The 22,898-nt window shown below is 38.2% G+C and overlaps 1 protein-coding gene across 1 annotated transcript in view; it reads left to right on the forward strand.

Annotated features, from left to right (window-relative positions):
- LOC127568488 (echinoderm microtubule-associated protein-like 4) overlaps positions 1–22,898 on the forward strand; it is a 148,792-nt gene that overhangs the window by 120,377 nt on the left and 5,517 nt on the right. The window contains 4 exon segments of the mRNA XM_052012292.1: positions 3,268–3,356; positions 10,918–11,015; positions 19,717–19,804; positions 21,847–21,945. Of these exon segments, the coding sequence (XP_051868252.1) occupies positions 3,268–3,356; positions 10,918–11,015; positions 19,717–19,804; positions 21,847–21,945 (374 nt within the window).

Consider the following 22,898-nt stretch of genomic DNA (forward strand, 5'->3'; position numbering starts at 1 on the left):
ATAACATACTAATAAATATTGTTTGAACTTGTAGATGTATCCTTCTGGTAAGTCAGTGCTACACTCTTTCTAGATCTATATACTATTTAATTTTTGATGCCCAGCATTGTTCTCAGTTCTCAACAGACTATACAGCTTTAGAATTACTTTCACCTTTTCTATTCCAGCCCTCTCAATATTAAAGCCATTACTCCATTTGCCTACTTGATTATTTTTACTTTCCACCCTCAATCATTACATTCTAATGATCTGTCTCAGTGGATCTCTTTCATAATTTGTGGAATACAGTGTTCTATTCTTTTTGGGTATAAAATGAATAACTTCATATTTCCTTATATTGAAATCCATTCACCACACTTTTTCCTATTCACTTAACAATCACAGATCAATATTTTGCTTTTTAATTCTAACATCTACAGTACTTGCAACATGTTTTTCTCAAAATTGAAATGGAGTTCTCTATCCCAACGTCTAAATCATTTAGAAATGTGAGTAATTGCAGGCACAACAAAGATCTTTGCAGACTACCACTGCATCCTGCTAATTTGGTGCCTTCCCATTATTCTGATCTGTTGTATACATTTTTCCCTCAAAAGCTTCAGCTTTCTAACAAAGTTAATAATTTCTCATGAGGGATTTCATTAAATGCATCCTGGAATTCCTTATAAATGACTTCCATAGACATTACTCTGGTCACTAGTCCAGTCACTTCATGAAAAATTCAGTCAGGTTCATCAGGTCTGGCTTATCTTTCTTAAAAAAAACAGATGGGACTTTATCAATTCAGCAGAAAAATTCAGGCACACTCTCCAGATTACCTTATTATTATAACAAAAATGTCATTCTAACTGGTCTTTGATTTCCTTGTTTCCTACTCTCATCTTTTTTTTGAGTGGGACATGCTTAATTTTTCATTCTGAAGGAATGGCTCCCAAGTTGAGGAAACTTTCGAAGATTACAGCCAGGCATCTGGATTATTAATTCTTACTACCTTTAAAATCAGTTATGGGAACCAACTGGTTTTAGCATTCTTGTTAGCTTTATTACTGTTATTTTGCCTACATTAATCTTAGAATGTTCTCATCCTCTTCAACTTTGGGTTGTCCAGAACCTGTTGTTTTCCTCCACTGTAAGTGTTGACCCAAAGTAATTATTCACTTTGTCTGCGTTTTCTTTTTTTTACAATAACACCATTTTCAAGGCCCACATTGGTTCTCAGCACCCTGTTTTACATCATACACTTGAAAATGTTTTTGTGCAGATTTTGAAATTATTTTTAAGTTTCTTCTCATGGTCCCTTTTTGTACATCTATCAGTTTCCTCACTTTAATTCTTTATATTTTATGTGGAGGTTTTCTTTGCATTCTTGTGTGCTTTTTCAATGCCCTCCCTGATATCAAGAATTATTTTGAATGCCTCCATCGATATTGAATATTTTATCCCATTACAGATTTACCCAGTTTATTGTGAACTGGCTGTATGATACCACTCTGAAGGCTGTATGATACCACTGTTTAAGTCCATTAATAGCTATTTTATGCTTCTGCCTTTTGAATCCTACGTTGAACATTTTCATGTTTGGTCTGAACATATTGGTTTGGACCCCTTGTCCAGGTTTGCTCACTCCAACATTCAATAGCTTTTAAAAATTATTGAAAATGCAGTAAATAATTAAAGTGCTTAAATATTATCCTAAAACTAGATAATTTAAAAAGGAACTCTCCTTCCTTTTTATTTAGGACGATGGATGGAGTGTCAATTGTTAGATTGAGTCACTTGTTACATATTTCCCAATCTTTGACTTGCTCTTGTAGCTACATTATTTATTTGACCAGTCCGGTTGAGTTTCTGGTCAATGGTGACCTCCATTCCTATCTGTCCATAAGATGTCATTGGTGAAGATTTCTGAAATGGTGATACCATGAATATCAAGGGGAAATGGTTAGACTTTCCTCTTAGAAACAGTCATCACTTGAAATTGGGTGGTGCAAATGTTACTTTCCACATTATCCCGAAACTAACCCAAGATGAGCTATATATGGCACGGATTGCTTTGTTATCTGAGGAGTTATGAATGGAAATGTTGTGCATTCACCAGCTAACATAACCATTTCTGACATGACATCTGGGAAGTCATTGAAGGCTGGTTAGAATGAACATTAAATATTGAGATCCAGTCAATTATCTTTGTTAAAAGATAAATGTATATGCTCAATTGGGCTATGAACTTAATCTGCTTTTTTGGGATGAAAAAAGAATCATTACTCTGCTCTCTCTTGTTTCAGAACTAGTACTTGTACTGTTTTTCTCCTCTTAGCTCCTAATACTCTCTGAACAACATTTCTTTCCTGCTCTTTTTTTTCTTATTGATCCAAACAAGAATCCTATTATTTGTGTGATATCACCACAATTGTTTCAAACTGCTTCTCAGTGACAGTAAGTAGGCAGCATATTATTTCAGATGTACAACCCCTCATGCAAAAGATTCTTTATGAATGTCCGAAGTGTTGAATCCCTTACAAGTAACATATTCTTCCACCACTACTTCTGCAACCATCCCATCACCCTCGCTTCTCCACTTAGGAGTGGAAACACACTAACTCAATACTAATGCTGCACCTCTCTAAGAAGTGATCAAGGCCCAGGTAAGCTGCCTGGATACTCTTTCCCCTCTCCTATGAGTTGGAGGTACCCCAACTCTCACCCCAATTCAATGGCTTTGAGGCAGAGACAGCTACCGCATAGATGTTCGCCTGGGGCAGTCTTGCAAACCATTGGGAATGTTTTCAGGCATCCAGATTTCAGACACTGCTTTTATTCTTTCCTTTTCAAATAAAGATTGAGAATTTCACAATCAGAGCCAAGAAAAGCACTGAAATTTGTTACACTAATGCAGACCTTCTCAGTACGATCAGTGGGAAAGTAAGGAATGTCAAAAGTATGCTTTCACACAACTGGCCTATTTAATGAATCACTCATTATAAAATATTTTTGGGCTTGTACCCAAGTGTGCGTTGGATACATAAAACATTTATTCACAGTTAAAAGTTAGGCATTTTTCTTTACCTTTAGACAAAGCCTATGTAATGCAAATGAATTTTAGCATAGCACCACTAAATCTAGGGAAAAAATGCAATTAAAAGAAAACACTTTGGATAGTTAATGAACTGAAAAATATTTTTGAAATAAATGTGATGATTGCAATTGATATACATGGAGTAAAAGCATTGAATTTTGACTTCGTTTTAATATTTTTTTGTGTGATAGGTGGTTTGTTCTAGATGCTGAGACAAAAGACCTAGTTTCAATACACACAGATGGAAATGAACAACTATCAGTGATGCGGTATTCTCCAGGTAACTTTTTTTTTAAATTCCAATCATTGTAAAGCATCATTAAAACCACAATGCTGCAAACACCTTGGGGTGAGTGGAATTTGTGGTGAATGCAATCCAGTCCTGATGCAGGGTCTCGGCCTGAAACATTGACCGTCACTCTGCCTCCACAGATGCTGCCTAACCTGCAGAGTTCCTCCAGCAGTTTGCTTTTGCAATTTGTACATTGGTCAAAAGGTCCTATTTGTAGCCCAGTTTTTTTTTCCGGGCATTACAAGATGATCAGTGCTCATTTGGCTCTTGTAAATTTTCTTTTAAAAAGAACTCAAGTCGCAGCTCCTAACCTCAACTGATATTCACGTGTCTTTTACAGGTAAGCATTTGACCAGGTCTTAGCAGGTAGATAAGTACAAAACAGGATCATTTCTCAAGATGAAGGTAAAATTGACAGGCTCACCCTTGCCTTGAATTCTTGCAATGTTGGTGATTGGAATTGTAAAAACAGTTGCAGACTAAATCAAGTGATATTTTGGATGGTAACCAACATAGGATGCACTGTATGTATAAATACACCATTTTTATAACTTTTTTCAATGAACTTTTACATATTTCTTCCCAATCTTCAAGGTACAGTTGGTTATGACTTTCTTAAAGGTATATTTGGCAGTACAATAGTGGGCCAGATCTTACAGCCTGCTGCTTTGTGACTTGTTTTGCTATCTGGTTTGACAAACCCTCGCCAAACCCTACCAACTCCAAATGGAATCTGGCATTCCAGCTCATTGAACCCTGTGCCACACAGACATCATTTGCGCTACTTGAAAACCACATAAATGTTCTTTGCATGTATTGATGACTTAATTTCCTTAATTTCATAAGTAAAATATTGGCATTTCTGGCTTGCATCAATTTTTAGGGGTGGGTTGAGGCCACATGTCACCCAGTCATGCACAAATGTGGCACCCAAGTAGGGCAAGAGATACAGGAAACATACCCCAGTGGTCACTCTGGATAATTCCGAGGGAGAGAAAAAATGAAAAGCATTCAGGCCCTGGTACTGGAGCCAAACCCTACATTAGTAATGACCAGATCTCCAGTGCTGAGAAAGAAGCTGCCAGAAAGTTGGTGATCCCTGCAGCACAAATATGACTCCTTTGCATTCACCCCTCCACCACTCCATCATCCCAGATGGAGTCAGAGACCCTGTTCATTTCTGGGCTGTCAGTACGCCAGAGACCTCCTGCACGTCAGTGTGGCCAAATATGATGCTGCTTCCAAGTGCCACAGGATCTCAGCAGTGCAACAAGGGTCCTATTTGAATGCCAGTCAATGGTTTAGAGTTTCCAATGGATTAGTACTCATCAAGCATCGTTAGAAATGCTAACTCTAATGAAGATTTAAATCCTATTAACAATATATGAAAATTGTATCTTCAAACAGGCAAAATTAAAATTTCATCTCGTTTAATATTTTTGAGACAAGATAGCTTCTGCACTTGCTAACGAGTCGTAAGGAAGAATCTTTCAGCATATCAGCTTGTTTCTTTGTAGCAAATGATGTGCACAGTTACCACCATCAAACCTGTACAGGCCATCCCCGGGTTACAATTGCCTGACTTATGGACACCCATACATAACGAATGAGGTCCCATAATATTAAATTCAAATGTCCAAAGTACGTACATACATTCATTTATACAAATAGCAGAATTAGTTTCCTTCCTTTCTCCACTTTCAGTAATTGTTCTTTCTTATTAGTGTTATGTGCTTTTGATGCCATTCATCACAATACTGTGGAGGTATGGTTACCATATTGAGTGATTTATGGATGTCTGTATTTACTTACAATAAGCGAAACCATGTAATAGCTTACAACTATTCTGTAGTAAGAAACTATTTTTGATAATGTTTAATACATGTTTGGTTAAGAACTAGTTAAATTTATTCAACTGTGAAATTAGGCTAAGTAGTGAACTCTGTTGGCTAGTCCCAGGGCAGTAATTAACTACCTTTTTGTTGGATCATGTCTAATCGTAGTTGAAGCTACTTCAATAGAAGTTATTGAGGATTTAAACCATTATAGCTTCTCAGCACAACATAGGTGCTAATGTTGGTGTTGTGCCCCATCTGTCTGCTTTATTTCACTGGTATTATACTTTTGGTAGCAAGCAATTAAATCAGATGGAAAATGGGATTGGGGATTAGCAGTATTAATTGTATCATTTCTGCAACAGGACTGGGTCCTGTCAAATGTTTAGTCTGGATGAAGGTCAGAACTAAAATCTGCTGGAAACACTTATTACAGTAGTTTCTCCCACTGGAAACTTAGTGCTGTAAAGTCTCAAGATGAGCTGATGGCTTTTGATTGTTGTTTTTGTATATATTTACAAAGAAGTTTGTTTTCTTCAAGACAAGTTGTAGCGTTTCTTTGTTAGATACTTTTTTTTTGAAAGAGGAGATATTTCCTAATGTGACTGCATTAATTGGCTTTATTTTAATATTTTTGTGGAATTGCCAATGGTTTGTTTCCACAATAGGAAGTGTGGTTAGAATGGTGAATTTTCAATCATATTTTTTTCTAAGTCTGATCTGTTTGCGCATTGTGAATTTTGTTGTGTCCACTAGTCATGTTCATCTCCTGTTTGTCCAATCTAAAGAAAGTATCCTTTAAATTTAAAAGTTTCAATCAATGATTTATGTGTTAATGCTTTAAACCAGGTCTGAACATTCCTTTTAAATTACCACAATGTTAATCGGAGGCGATTTGTTCGAGAGGCTTTCCTTTGATGTCCAGTGTCTGAAGAGGCGGCTGACAATGTTTATCTTCCCTTGGCTGTGTGCATGTCTTGATCAACCTTGTATCTAGCCTGTATAATTGAAACCCCCAGTGGAAGTGCAAGTGTCTATGTATGCCTAAAAGGACAGCATGAAGTAAAGGCCTCCCTATCAGAGTTGGTAATAATTCCAATGAACTAAAGATATTGTGGCAATGCCCTTTTAATTTAAACATAACAAGCTTAACAGTTCTGACAAACACACATAAAAACTCAAGTTATGTGGATAGAAGTGATTCTAAGGACTTGGAGACATATCAGAATACCTTTTTTCCTCTTTTGTCTATTTTATTTCAGTTATAAGGTCATGAGAATCCTTAAAACAGATGCTAATTTAAAACAATGTGATGATTTGGTTAAAATAAACATTTTGTTAAGGACATTCCCTTCAGATATTGACTGTATGAAAATCTCTACCAAATGTTTTGGCAAAAAATAAAGAACAGTTCACAGCATGCCTGTTCAAAAAAACTGGAACTCAAACAGTGAAGTAAAAATAGTTTATCTTTATGAATAAAAAATATTCTAGAGCAAAATCAAGTAGTAACAAGCAATCCAGAATAAGTGCCAGGAATTATTAATTTTCAACTTGCATTGAAAAGGCTTATTCTAGAGGGTCTGGAAAAGTGTGACATTCCAACTTAATTTTCTTTCATTCCCATCTGTCAGTGCTGGCCTATATTTAGGGTGGAAAATGAGAGTGGTTATGCTTTAATGCCTGCTCTGTTTTCCACTGTCATTTCCAATATTGAGAAAAACCTCTTGCTCATTTTTGGATTGCTACTTGTCTTTAGGCAGAGCAACACTATATACTGCAACTCTTATGACAACCCCCACCACAGACCAAGTTCCCTTTTTATTCTAAACTTTGATTATGATTGCTGGGAGGCTTTGCATGAACCGCAACATCAATGTGAGCTCCTGCCAGGCCATGGATACTGAGCACAGGTTCAATCTGATTAGTGGAGAGAGAAAAGACTAATTTTAGCAATGGGATTGTAGCGTTCTGGATCTGTGTAGCCATTCACCTGGTCTCTCAAAGCTTAAAAAACCTTCTAATACTCTCTAGGCCTAATACAACTGGGTTTTTCAGTGACTGTAATAATCAGAACTGTCTTGGATTTTGTTTCAAACTCTTTTCAGGTTTGCTGTACTGTTGATTCATATGGGTCGGACAGAAGTAGTTCTTTTGCCCTCTATCTTCCTTCCATGGCCATTTGGCAGAGAATTTGGTGTTGTGGTGTTCCATCACCGATCCGTAGACTTGCACCTCTTGAACTTGAATAATAAAAACAGAAAATAATGGAAATACTCAGTAGGTCAGGCAGCATTACTGCGAAGAGAAACAAAGGTGTGTTTCAGGTAGATGACCTATCATCAGAACACCTGACAGATGCTGCCTAACCTGTTGTGTATTTACAGCAGTTTGTTTCTTTTCACATTTTCAGTGCCTGACGTGCTGTACTTTGACCTGTGTCTTGTGTGACTTTTCTGTTAATGTTGCTCAACTTTGAAAGCACCTTTCCCAGAGGTTCTCAGGATTGGTCTCCACATATTGTGGTGGTCTAGCAGTCATCCCCATCGTTTCAATTTGAAAGTCATTTATTCATTCCTTTCACTATTTTGTTCCCTGATCCATCCAAATCTCCATATGCACGTGTGTTGTTGAGCTGGTCATGTTCAGTTTCGAACAGCTCAATTCTTCCTGCTTAATGCTTACTCCTAACTATTTTGTTGCAAGTAATAGAAGTTCTGAAAAATAAGTTGTGGTATACATTACAAAATTTTAGGCCACCTTTTGGGACCCATTTTGCTGATCCTCCTGGAGCTCTCACTCATTGCGTCATGGATTATAGTGCTCTCACACTCTCTCCAATCTGCAATGCATGCTGTTTGCAGATTCTTCTACGCAAATTCCATCTGTGGAACACTCTGATTTAATCTCCAGTGACCACACTGCAGCTTGATTCTCTTCCAACATCATTCTTGCAACTGGAACAAAGGGCTCCAGATCTCCAAGCTGTTTACTCAAGAGGCAATACGTCCTGGTCTTTAATTAGCAGTGTCTTCCAATTAATGAGGCAATTGCTTCTGCTCACTTGTGATCTATATATGCTCAAGTGCACTCACACTGGCTAATTTTCCAATTGTTCCTGGCTGGTTACCCATGAATTGGTGCTTGGGCATTGATAGATGATTAACAACTGAATTTTGTGAAGACTTGCCAGAGTTGAAGAGCTTGCCTTTAGTTGGACTGTACTGAGAAAAGCAAAGGGTTGAAAACAATTTTCGTAAGAGATTAGTACACATGTTGCTGCAGAAGGAGATTTATTTGATGACAGGTAGGAATTTGCAATTGCTAGTGTTGCTTGTCATTGCTATGAAACTAACAGTGATTTCTGGTGTCCATATGTGTACAGTCAAATCTAGTAATCTAAATATTGCTTCCACTACAGTATGCTGTTGAGGTATTCACTGAAACACACAGTACCAAATCTCTGATTTGTCATGAACCACAAATGTTTGTGCTCTTCTCACAATAAAACAAATTCAAAAATATTTTTTTCCTCATTGAGTAGGAAGTTTTTAGTAGCTTACTGAGTTATAATTACAACAGAACCACCTCTCTGATCTGAAACTTTTTTTGGTATGGTGCCCCAGTCCACTGAATAATTATTTCAAGATGTGAAATAAACTTGTTAAAGTTTCTTTATTGGTATCAGAATTTAACTTTTATCCATGTGCATTCCTTTCTTTTATTTTTCTCTTTGTGTGTGTGTGTGTGCACGCGCGCACACACACACACACACACACACACACACACACACACACACACACACACACACACACAGTGTCTAAAATTTGCTTTGTCAGAATGTTTCAATCTGATTGGCTGTGCAGACAGTTTTATGACATCACTATTCCTGAGCACCATACACCTCACACAAAATGTCTGACTGAAAATCATGGTGAGAAAGATGAATTCCATCCAAGTGAAATTTATTATCATATGCACAAGTACATGTATGCACAGGTGCAATGAAAAACTTACTTGCAACAGCATCACAGGCACATAGCATCATATAAGGAGCATTCACAAGAAAAAACAAACTAAGCACAATTTTTATAAGGAAAGAAAACACAATTGGAACAAAAAAGCAAGGTCTATTTTAGTGCAAAGTTGTCAAAGTGATTAGGGTTTTGCTGGTTGGTTCAAGAACTGAATGGTTGAGGGGAAGTAGCTGTTCTTGAACCTGGTGGTGTGGGACTTAAGGCTTCTGTATCTCCTGCCCAATGGTAGCTGTGAGAAGATGGCATGGCCCAGATGATGGGGATCTTTGATGATGAATATTGCCGCCTTGAGGCAGCGCCTCCTGTTATTAAGCACCTCCTTAAACACCTCACGCTATGGAGTTCACGGATGCTGTGCATTCCTTCAAGGTCACTTAACATGTGCCATTTCCTTGCCTCAACCTTATTTTCAGGCCATTCTTTCTGACAGTTAATGCAATGTATAATTTTTTTAAATGTTGTCTGATTGGCATATGCTTTCAGTCATTCCTCCTCGTAAGGTGGTTGGATATCTCATATTTTGGGAAAGTCCTGCTTTTTCAGTTCTCTCACTGCTTTGCATTCTGTTTGTTTAAAAAGGTACAAAATTGAACTTCCTCTCATTCTTGTAAAGTGCATTAGTCAGTTCATTGCCTGAAGTGAGCATGATAAGAGGTGAATCCACCCAGTAATTACACTCTTTGCATTATGTTTCTGGAGTAATGTAAACGCACAAGTGCAGAAACCTTTTCAGGTGAAAACTGGGATGGTATGTTCAGTTTCACAAATTTCAGACATTCAACAACGCTCTTATGAGGAGAAGCAGCTGAGGGCATATTCCAACTCAAAGGTCGTCATGGTTGTTTGTACCCTGCATTAATTGCAAGAAGCATTGACCTTTGCTACCTTTTGGATATTCGTAAATAATTCACACACTTAAACATGGTATTAGAGGGATGAAAATCGAAATGACAGGAGTGCTCAATATGAGTACATTCTTGAAATGGATGGCCAAATCTTACCCTGCCCATTCTGACTTGGTCATTGATCTTTTTCTTGCACAGGATACATGGGGATTTATTTTAAATATCAGTTGCTGAACACCCACAAAAAATGTCTTTGAGGGCCTTTTACCAGTATATCCCAGAAAGGCCTCCCTCTTCTACTAACCTTGTTACAGCTTCATGAAGCAAAATGCATTGAGTAAAATTTTGACTGGCATTTAAAGATAATGCAAATCTTCAGTTACTCCAGAGGTATCTAATAATTGTCTGAACACCCATTCACTCCCTCTCTGGAGATCCATCTAATGCCTGGAGTTTAGTGAACATCTTAAAATGAAGTTGACCTCAGAAATTATAGCTGGGTCATCCCTCTTAACATAGGCAGGTATGAATTGCCTCAAATCAGTTGTGCTTGGCACTGGTGACATAATTCAGTTTTTTGCTGCATATTTAGGATCAATTATATTTCTCACAAGCTAACATCAGAGCAACATTGCAGACTAAAAAATACCTTGTGTCCTAAATTATATTGTGGCAAGCTAGAAAAGTGCAGAATAATATAAAGGAAAACTTTTTTTTTGTATATTTGTATAGAATGCTGTTTTGACTTGCCTAGAAAATTTGATGCAATTTGAAAATACATATTTATCATTTGTTAATGGATGTATAACTAAATACTATTTTTTTTTTACAGATGGCAATTACTTGGCAGTTGGGTCGCATGACAATTTTGTTTACATTTACACAGTAGCAGAAAATGGCAGAAAATACAGCAGACAAGGAAAATGTACTGTAAGTGACTAAATTATTTAATCTGGAGTAACATTATTGACTTCCAGTTGATTTGTACACATTCAAAGGTATGCTCTGTATATGCACAGATCTTTAGAAATTAATCTGCTTCAATTTCACATCCACGTATTTTTACCCAGATGACTGCATAGATATAAGATATCAAGTGTAACCCTTTGTTCTGAGAGTTCAGAAAATGTATGTCTGTTTTCCAAGCCTGTGCATTATTTCAGGCAGCTACAGCTGATGTATACAATGGCTTAGATCATGCTGCTCTTCAGCTAGCAGATCCAAGAGAACAGGCGACTCACAGCATTGCGCAGGTCAGCACAATCCTTCCTTCAATACCTGCACATTGCAGTGAGGAAGCACAGAACATGCTGGCAGTTGGACGCTAGTGCAGCTGAACTATTGCTCCGCCACTGGTCTGAACACTCAGTCCAGGGGCAGAGCTCAGCCATGCTGAATGAAAGGGCTCACCAACCTGGAGGAAAAAGGCAAGTGGTTTATGTTTTTCATTACTTCAATTCATATGAATGTTTTAATTAATTTATATTGGATAAATGTGTTTTAAGTAAATGTATTATCTTTAATTTTCAACTTTTTCAATACCTCCTGATAATCAGGATCCTAGGGGACTTGCTGGTGACGCTGGTCTTCCTTGCAGCCACCTCCTGTTTAGCTTGGAGTGCTCTCCTAGTACCTCTGGTGTATGGGATATCCCTGTGCATCTCCACTTCATCCTTTAGGATACTTGCATCCACATCTATGAATCTGGGGTTGGTTCACCACCCAGCTGAATTTCCCTACTAACATTGTATCACTTTACAGATGCATCTTTTCAGCATCAATTAAATGTTGTGTGAGATCCATAAACTTACTGTTCGCATTTTTTGAGGACTTCCAGTATCAAATCAAAGTCAAAATTCAGGCTAACAAAGGCATGAAAATTCCAAACGTTATTTCTACATAGACATTATGGAGAGCTTCAGTCACATGCGACTTTTGTTATCCTCCCACATTGTGTAACGTATTTCTGAATACTTTCCAAATTCCATAACTATCTATACTGAAAGGTAAAATATTGACTGTAGTAATATTGTACCATGCATAGTATTAGGGTATCGTTTGTCCTTGTATGGTTATTGTGATACAAATGAAATATGATGGAGTAATAATTGAAAATTGACTTTCATGGTTTTTGTCAGTGAAGGGAAGCTGGCAGCAATACAACTAAATTATAGCCTGCAGGAAAGTACATACAGACATGCAAAGTTGCACAACTATCCAGAGTCAGGCTGCATATTTTGGATGACCACCAGCAGGAAGTACAAGCGGTAAAGCATGAAGTAACATGCAGAATAGGGAATGTATGGCCAAGGTTGCATAGCTGTTGCAATCATTATGAGCAGCTGAAAAAGAAATACCTTGTATGTGGAGGAGAATGTGTTTGAGAATTGGATTGGAAAATCATTTCCATAAACAGTATGCAATGAAGAGGACATCAATAATACATGGAGTGGACAAGATGAGCTGTGCAGGAACAGAGAACGGTTAATCACGTTCTACACTTCTTAAAGTGGTACCAACCAATATTATTATGTTATAGCAGTCTCCAGTGGCCCCTTGAAAGACAGCTGGTTAGATTCTCACTGCCTGATACAACTGGGACTGACATCCACAGCATATGTTTTGCCAATTTGTACATTGAAATTGCATCCAGACTCCAACAGCCAGCATATGCTGTTGATTTATAGGTTTTTGGGGAGTGTGCTGGGATGTCATTTACAGTCCTGCCTGAAAATTAAATTGGACGTGTAATTGGCCATTTTAAGTTACCCACTAGATACTCCTTTGATAACTTCCTGTTTTGCTTGCACAAAAACATGTGACCTGCAGTTGAAAATTGTCCCTATTCAGGTGAGGACGGCCTGGTTCATCCATACAATCCCAGCTTTATAAATTATTCCAGCATTTAGTTGTGTCGATCAGTGTTTGTTTAAAAAGAAACTTCCCTATAAATTTCACTAGTGTAGAATTATAGTCCCTCGTCCCCCAGTCATCATCCATTTAAAGTTCTGTTCTAATGTTACCTTTCCATTATGATGTTGCAAACTTCATCAATATTCCCACATAACTCAATAGAGTAGTACTGTGAATCAGTCTTCTAAGTGTCTCTGTCAGTATTCAAGGTGTATTATTACGAGAGAACTCTACAATTTTAAACATGATTTCCTCAGACTTAGTCTTCTGGTTTGGCTGCATAGTTCAGTGCTCAATTCAGTTTGTTGATTGCTGCTCCATGTTGATTAGGCATGATCATGGCAGGCTTGTAGGCTTTTATTTCTGGAAACTGATTTTGGTGTTTATATGTGCAATACAGGAATCTGGAATTCTTATCAGTAAAGCCCAATAAATAAGAATTGATTTGCTTTTTTGCTCCTCCAATAAGTATGATTTAATTACAAAGGTTTAAGCTCTGCCTCTTTCTTAAAACAAGAACTTGCCCTTCTCCCAAAGCTCTGTTTTCATCCAAAGGAATTTTACACAGTTGCCAGAAGTCTGGCAAAATGGCAGTAAGCTGCTTGTGTTGGTATGAGAACATATAATTTGTGGAATTTATTTCTTTAGCAAGAACATAAACAGATTATAAGAATATCTGAAAAATCAGATTAGCTATAGAGTTTTGGAATAATTCATACTTATAGTTCATAAATTGATATCTGTGAATACTACCCATAAGAAAGTATTGTTAACATGCTGATTTTCATCTATCAGTGAATCACAATTAACTTCTACAAGTAATACGTTGAGCTTTTGCCAATTGCTACTGAATGTGGCAATTGCATAAGCCATCTCACCAAGCCTGTGATTGATGCTCAAGGGAAAAGTGGTGATGAATTACAGATGAATTCAGAGTAAAGCTAGCAAGTTGAATTTGTTTCTGGCAAGCAGAGAATAAACCCCTTCGCTCATTGGGATCTGCTGACTGTGCAGATATACTAATTATTTACAAGGTAGTCTGAGGCCACTGCAATAACACTGGCAATCACTAAGGGTAGGCTAAGATGTGGTCAGATTCATCCCTTTTTAGTTTTCTTCTTGCTTTGTTGGGTAACACGGACCATTAAAAGGCTTTTTGCTTTCCGTCTTCTTTCTACATGTGCTACCTCAGGAAAGCAGCCAACATAATCAAGGACCCCTCCCACCCGTGTCATTCTCTCATCTCCCATCAGGTAAAAGTTACAAAAGTTTGAAAGCACCAGACTCGAGAACAGATTCTATCCGGCTCTTATCGGCCTCTTGAACAGATCTCTCATATGCTAAAGAAAATGTGTGATCTCCCAACCTACCTATTTTGTGGTCCTTGCACTTGCCTGCACTGTTTACCTGCACTGCATTTTCTCTGTAGCTGCTACACTATATTCTGCATTCTGTTTTATTTTTACTACCGCAATGTACTTGTGTATGGCATGATCTGCCTGGATGGCATACAAACAAAATGTTTCTCACTGCTGATGTGCTGGACCATTTTGAGATCAAGAGGGAGGTGATACTGTATTTCCTGAAAAGCATTAACGTGGATAAGTCCCAAAGGCCTGATGGGATATATCCACGTTATTGAAAGAGGCAAGAGAGGAGATTGCTGTGGCCTTGACAAAGATCTTTGTATCCTCAATTAACGACAAGCAAGGTCCCAGAGGACTGAAATAGTTAATGTTGTTCCTTTGCTGAAGAAGAGAAATTATAGGTTGGTGAGCCTCACATCAGTGCTAGGGAAGCTATTGGAGAAGATTCTTGGGGATAGGATTTACATGCATTTGGAAAAGCATGGCCTAATTAGGGACAGTCAGCATGGCTTTGTGTAAGGCAGGTCATGTCTTACAAACCTGATTGAGTTTTTTGAGGAGGTGACAAAGGTGGTTGATGAGGGTAAGCCAGTGGATGATGTCTTAGTGGATTTTAGTAAGACGTTTGTCAACGTCCCTTGTGGTAGGCTGATCTGGAAAATTAAGAGAAATGGGATCTATGGTGGCTTGGTAGTCTGGATTCAGAATTGGCTTTCCTGGAGAAGACAGAGGGTAGTATTGGAAGGGTGTTATTCTGGCTACTGGTCTGTGACCAGTGAGGTTCCACAGGGATCAGTGCTGGGACCTCTGTTGTTTGCGATGTATTTTAATGGCTTGGATGAAAATGTAGATGGGTGGGTTAGTAAGTTTGCAGATGGCACAACAATTGGAGTTGTGGACAGTGAAGAAGGTTGTCAAAGGATACAGCAGGATATTAGATCGGTTACAGATGTGCGTGGAGAAATGGCAGATGGAGTTTAATCTGGGCAAGTGCAAGGCGTTGCACTTTGGGAGGTCAAATGTAAGGGAAAGTATACAGTTAATGGCAGGCCCCTTAACAGCATTGACGTACAGAGAGATCTTGATGTCCGAGTCCGTACCTCCCTGAAAGTGGCCATGCAAGTAGATAGGATGGTGAAGAAGGTGCATGGCATGCTTGCCTTCATTGGTCGGAGCACTGAATCTAAGGGCAAGGAAGTCACGTTGCAGCTATATAAAACTTCGGTACGGCCGCACTTGGGGTATTGTGTGCAATTCTGGTCACCATTATATGAAGGCTTTGGAAAGGGTGTAGAAGAGATTTATCAGTATGCTGCCTGGATTAGAGGGTATGAGCTATAAAGAGGTTCGACAAACTTGTGTTGTTTTCTCCAGAACATTGGAGGCTGAGAGGAGACCTGATACAAGTTTTTAAAATTATGAGAGGCATAGATAGGGTAGACGTTCAGAATCTTTTTCCCAGGGTAGAACTGCAAATACTAGAGGATGTGCATTTAAGGTGAGAGGGTGAAAGTTTAAAGGAGATGTGTGGGGCAAGTTTTGTTTTACACAGAGCAGTAGGTGCTGGAATGGGCTGCCAAGATTAGTAGTAGAAGCAGATATGATAGTGGTGTTAAGAGGCTTTTAGGACAGACATGTGCGTGGGCCGGGAATAGAGGGAAATGGATCACGTGCAGGCATAAGAAATTTAGTTTAATGTTCGGCACAGACATCGTGGGCAAAGGGCCTGTTCCTGTGCTGTACTGCTCTGTGTATCTTGTACACATGACAATAATATTCCATTTCCAAGGGATGTGGACTTTGAAGGCTGTGCTGTCATTTACTTGCCCATCGCTTGTTGTCCTTGAGAAGGTGGTGGTGAGCTGCCTTCTTGAACTGCTGAATTCTTTGAGGTGTGGGTATATCCACAAAGTTGTTCAGGAGAGAATTCCAGGATTTTGATCCAGTGGTGAAGGAACAGTGATATATTACCAAGTCAGGGCGCTGTGTGGCTTGAAGGGTGACTTCTCGGTAGTGGTGTTCCCATGCTTTTGCTACTCTTGTCCTAGCTGGTAGAGGTTATGGGTTTGAAGTTGCTGTCTGAGGAGTCTTGGTGAGTTGCTGCAGTGCATCCTTGTAGGTGGTACAAACTGCTGCTACTGTGCATTGGTGATGGAGTGAATGTTTGTGGATGGAAGGGTGCCTTTCAAGCAGGTGTAAACGGTCTATAAAGTCATCTCACAATTTGTAGGCTGAAGTTAAAGGAAGTTTTCTATAAATGGAGTAACTTATAGAAAAGAATGAGTTCAGTAAATTTTTGAACAGCAGTTTCAATTTTTCAGATGGCAAAAACTGCCAAATCCATTCATATTAAAATTGTAAGAGTCTGTCAGAACAGCAAAGATGCTGAAGTACATACTGAAGATACCTGTAACATATTGTTTTGTAGAAATGCTTGTCCCTTTTGTTTTGCTGTGGTTTGGGTCTCTTTAGTTTCTTGCACTTTGATTATGAGTTGAGACATCTGATACTTGCATCCAGACATTCTTAGTTTTAACTTCTATTTCTAATATGCCAAAATTGAAAATGTTGAATAACCAGACACTTGTGGTGCTAGAAGTATACTTCAATCTGCTCCGTGGATGGTGATGTGTTTTTCTCCTGATGAGCTCCCAGGGTGCCAGAATGAACTGATCAGGAGAAAAACACGAGTTTCTTCATCTTGAAAGTCAAATGACTGATTGACGTCTCTGCAGACTGTTTACACCTGTAATACAGATGGGAATTGTAATATTGAAAGCCACTTGAGTAGATTTTGATCTCCATTGACTGGAAAGAAAACAATGTGCCAGATTATGAGTAGTACAGCCTTCCACCCATCCAGTTCTGCTGGACACATTTGCTTTACGTGCACACACGATCACTTGGCCACAGATGACTGCTTTGTGAAGCAGAACAGTCTACAAGCAGAGTTGAGGCCCCTCCCCAGAAAGCTGAGGTCACCTTTTGGCATTTCACTTCCGTCAAGGGTTTTTGAACTTAAGTGCTCTGATGATCAGAGACATTTAAATCCATTAGAACAGTTCTTAAATCCATTTTAAAAATTATTTTAAAAATTAAAATATACTTGAAATATAAGTGTCATAAATTAAAATTTTCAAATCAAGTAAAATAACAAACAAACCTCTTACCTGCACATAGCTTTTCAGTCAAGGTTGGCAAATCCATTCAAATGAATGGGGTCACACTTTGTACGTCGGGTGTTTTGGGCATAAAGCTGAGGCATATTCAGGTGCTCTGCTCATTATGTTTGTGCTGTAGCACTGGGCTCAGCTAAATATGGTAATAAATTTATCTTGAAGGTACGCAACAGATTTTCTCAAAAGAGTAGCTAGGACTTTACTCGATTATAAAATAAAAAGATGAAAGCAGGGTTATAATGTTTCTTTTGCAACTGAATCCTATTTTTTCCCCAAGGAAGAAATTTACGAAATGTGTCAATTTCAGATTGCTATAGTTTAAAAATATGTGTTAATATTTTTCTAAAAGTTAGTGAAATTTCTGAGCTTTGTATTTCATATTTCCTTGCAACATAAAGCAGTATCGGTGCACTCCAGGTAATACTGTTGTCTCACCATTCCAGCAACCTGGGTTTGATTCTGACTTGTGGTGCTGTCTGTGTGGAGGTTTCACTTCCCATGACTGTATGAGTTTTGCTTAGGTGCTGTTTCCTACATCCCAACAACATACTGGGATTGGCCACTATAAATTACCCCCAGTGTAGGTGACTGGTGGGTGAATTGGGGGGATTTTAATGGGCAAGTCTGAGAGAATAATTTACAGCAAAATAAATTGAGGAATGCAACTGATGAGCGTGCCCTGAAAGCCAGTATGGCTCAATAGCTGATTGGCTTACTCCTATGACATAAGACAATATGAAATATATTGTTCTAAACATTTCTGCCCATGCATATTCTGATGGAAACTTGCTATTGTGGAAATCAGTCGTGTTGGGGCATAATTTTATTCCCTAAAAGGAAATGTGCTCTTTGCATCCAATTTTCCTAGGCTAACTTTCAGAAAAAGATTGAGAGATCATGAAACACACCAATACTGTGCACAGAGAATTGTCTCTGACTGAAATTTAAAGCAAATTGGTAGGGGGAAATGTTAAAAGTTGTTGGGGAAAAAAAAATTCAAAACGCACATTCATGTTATTGGTTTTCTTTACCAAAGATGAAAAAGGAAAGGAGAACTAAAATGACACTCAAAAAGTCAAAGGAAAAAGAAACTTAATTAATGACCCTTCAGGCAAGTAATGTGGCTGCTCCACGTACAATATGCAACTTGATAGCTGTTCATTAGGATGTAATGTACAGGAAATACTTGTAAAAACAGTGACCTCATGATGCTCTTCTGAACAAAACATTGTCATTATCAGCATGGCAGCATGAGTGTGATTAGGTGGAATCAAGCTTCAGGATATAGCTGCTTGTTACTGTCACTAGGTGTACCTGAGTCGCATATTAACTATGGGTATCCATTCTGCACATATCACATTACTGCAATGTGATTCTATTAAAAGCAATTCCCATGGCCATTGCCAGGGTATGTATCTCAGACTTTCAAATATGATTGATGGCATCTTGGCAAGGGGAGGTAATCCGATCAAGCTGATGTCTCTTTCACATCACTTAGCTGACCATATGATATACCGCATTGTGGTTTGTTAGCCATTTGTATCTCAGTTGCCACATCCTATCTTCCTTTCTAAAGAGCAACCACTGAGTGTTTCCACCAAAACAAAGCTTGCCCAAGGTTTGCCTCGTAACGGAATACAAAATATCCTCCTATACCTTGCTCTGCCTACCATCTTTCTACATAGCCTCCACCTCCTCTTTCAAAAATCTCAGGTGAAACCTAGAACTGGTAGTGGGGGGATAAAGGAAATTTGAACAATTGGGTAAAAAATACTCCTGAGAACATTTGAATTTAAGTTGCTTTTCTGTGTCCCTTAAATCATGTACAGCTGATTCTCCGGCAAACCCCAATACCTATTTTGCATGGACAGCTTTGAGAAATGTAATCCCGTATTCCATGAAGTACATTCATGTTGAGACCGGTGCTTCCCATTCTGCCGGCTCCCACCCTATGAAAATATGCCACCATGCAAAGTGGGCACTGATCCGTCTGAACTCTTACAATTTTCTTATACCAGATATATTAATGGCCCTGCACAATATGAGAAATGTATTGTACAACCAGCACTCTGAGTTCGTGTTAATTGTTGTTATTGATTGTATTAAAATTAGAAATAGGTGGCATTGACATCATCTATAAATTGGTTTTATTACCTTTCTCCCTCTCTTTAGGGACATTCCAGTTATATTACTCACCTTGACTGGTCACCAGATACCAATTTCATAATGTCTAACTCAGGAGACTACGAAATCCTATATTGTAAGTATTCTAATAATATTTTCAAAAAGTGAGAAGAACCTTTTTAAGGTAATTTACAGAGCTCACATTGTTTTGGTTTATTTGTTGTTTTGCGCAATATATTTTCAGCCTACATAAAACTGTAATGCAAACATAGCACTTCATGACTGTCTTTCTACCTCAAACTTTATAAATCACAAATTGTTCTTTATACACTATTTAGTCACCTATACGCAGAACCATTCCATAACAAATTCCAGATTCGTTCCATAACAAATTATCACTGACCCAGACTGCTACAACCACCTGTACTGTGAGGGGTTTGCTAAATTTCACAGTGGAAGCATAGTCTGTATTTGAACTCTGCCAACCTTAGTAGCAGATAACATAACTAAGTGGCGCATTTTGTTTTTCTTTTTCACCGTCTTTAGCTGCAGAGTTGCATGTGGTCTCAAATATTCCATAAAATGTGAATGCATTTCTAATGTTGGTACAGTTTATTCCTTTAGCATATCACTACAATTTTGTCTAAAGTTTTCTTCTGGTCTTCATTCTAAATTTCAGCCATTTAATTATTCAAACAAACACAGAGATTGTTGGTAGGTGAACAATGTGGTTTGGTGTTTTGTGCATTGTGATGCTAGTAATGCAACAAGTAGAATATAGCATTTAAGGAGAGAGTCCTAAAGTGAACTTTTTGCAGCCTTGTCCTAAGGCCCTCAAGACTTGACTCTAGTGTTGGCCTCCACAGCTGTCTCCCCTATTGTCCTTCCAAGAGTTTGTCTAAAGTCCCTTCGGTTCCTTGCATGTCTCTTCTCTCCACTTTCACCGAGACCTCCAGTACAGTGTCCTAAAGTATTGATCCTAGATCTTTGACAAAGTGTGTAATGTCTTGTGTGAAGTTGCAGTTGCATTCAGAATGAATCCCACCACATGCTACAGCAACAGAGCATCTCCTCTTAGAGATTAAGGCTGGTCCTAACCTTACCAAACTGACTTGAACTGGTGTTGGTCACTTGCCAAATTGGGTCTCCTACTGTATTCCCAAGCCAAACAATAGCATAGTTAAAATAAAAACAGAAACTGCTGAATATTCAGGTCAGATCACACGTGTTGGAAGAGAAACAGAGCTAGCGTTTCAAGTCGAAGACCCTTCGTCAGAACCCACTGCCTTCTGAGAGTTTGCCTCAAAGCTTCTGATAAGGGTGTAGGGATAGTGCAGGCAAGTGATCAGCCATAACCCTGAGGAATGGCAGAATAGGTTCCAAGGGCTGGCTTCTGATCCTATTTCTTATGATGTGTATGAAAAATAACATGCAATGAATTTGAAAGTTTTGGTTAGAAAAAGAAAGTGTGACACTTCAAAATACTTGATCTAATTTTCAATCCTAGTCTTTATGGTCTTTTGCACTTTAGAGAAAAATGGGGATAGTAGTGTAGCAGTTAGTAGTGCCGACTTGGCTCCAGGAACACGGGTTTGATCCTGAATTCGTTTGCTGTCTGAGTGGAGTTTGAGTATTCTTCCTGCAATTGTGTGGGTTTCCACTCGGTGCTCTGGTTTTTCCCCACGTCCTAAAGATGTGCTGGTAGGTTAATTGGCTGCTGTAAATTACCCTTTAATATAAGCAAGTGATGAGAGAACCACAGGGGAGTTGATGGGCGTGTGAGAGAGAATAGGCTGCAGGGTGAAGAAAGTGGAAATAGGATTTATGGAATTACTCTACTGGGAGCCAGCATGGATGCAATGTGTTCACTGTAATGAACACGTAAAAAAAAATTATCCAGTATTGGCTTAGTTAGGAGGTATAGGGAAAGCAATAAAAACTGGCATGTTTTAAAAGTTCAGAGTATTGGCTCAAACTAAACTTAATTTTGGTCCCATAATTGATAAGGAATAAATGGATAATAGATAAACTGGAAGGTGCAAAGTAAACATGTGGTCTTCATGTTGGTGAATAATTCCACTATCCTTAACAAGGAAGTAGATGAAATTCTTTGTGTCTGTATGTAAAATGACTTTGTCAGTCAAATATGTTTTGACTAATCTTGATTTGTGTTTTTAGGGGATATCCAAAATGGCTGCAAGCTGATCAGAAATCGTTCTGAATGCAGGGATATGGAATGGTATACATATACATGTGTTCTGGGTTTTCATGTTTTTGGTAAGTGGTTGTATTATCAGATAAATTATTTGATATACACTTGCATCAGTATTTGTAGTTTTTGCTGCATGCTCGATATAAGACATGCAAATTAACATTGTTTTCCTAAAAACACTATTTTCCTTTTAAAAGTAAATGCAGGCAACCCTTGAGTTACAGGGTGTTCGTTCCTAGAAAATGGGGCGTATTCGACTTTCCATAATGCAAAGCCACATCATCTGCATTGGCATCCAGAAACTCAAGTTGAAAAAAATCTGTGTTAATTTATTTACTTTCTTTCCACACAAGTTACATGAAAGAGAATTTTATTCTCTATCTCAAATTTTTGGGTAGTGACTTGTGAATTCTGTAAAGGCAAATTTGCTTAACCTGAAGAGCCATAACACAGGGTCTCCTGTAATGCAGTAAATCAAAATAGAGCAAGTGGCTGACCTAATGTCTGTTATAGGGAAACCATAGGTTGGTACTGTCTGCTGAACAACGGAATCATCGGATAGCTTATATTAAATTGTGAAACTGTTGCTACCCTCAGCTTTTGTATTTATTAACTGAACATTTGACAGGATCACTATTTTGTTCATTGCTGAGAAGTAGTAGGTTTCATTAATGCTACAATTTGCATGTTACCATTAAAGATTGCACATTTAAAGTAAACTGTACTATTACTCCACAGACCTGCATCAATTTTGTTACTGTTAATATTGTTCTGTGCTTAAATCTTTCTTGAATGAAACATTGCTCAAAGTACATAAAAATAGACAAGCTGAACTTACTAAAATTTGAATGCAATGTATTAATATATTAAATTCCTAGTGTTTAATATAAATACTGTTTAATGGTAAAATTTGGCAGTGCAAACAACTACAGACAGCAAGGAACACTAGTGCCTGTAAATATTTGCAGAAGCTTTTGATATTCACATGAATCTGGGAACGATTTCAGAACACTGTTAT

This window comes from Pristis pectinata, chromosome 3 (genome assembly GCF_009764475.1).
Source record: "Pristis pectinata isolate sPriPec2 chromosome 3, sPriPec2.1.pri, whole genome shotgun sequence".
Lineage (NCBI taxonomy): Eukaryota > Metazoa > Chordata > Chondrichthyes > Rhinopristiformes > Pristidae > Pristis > Pristis pectinata.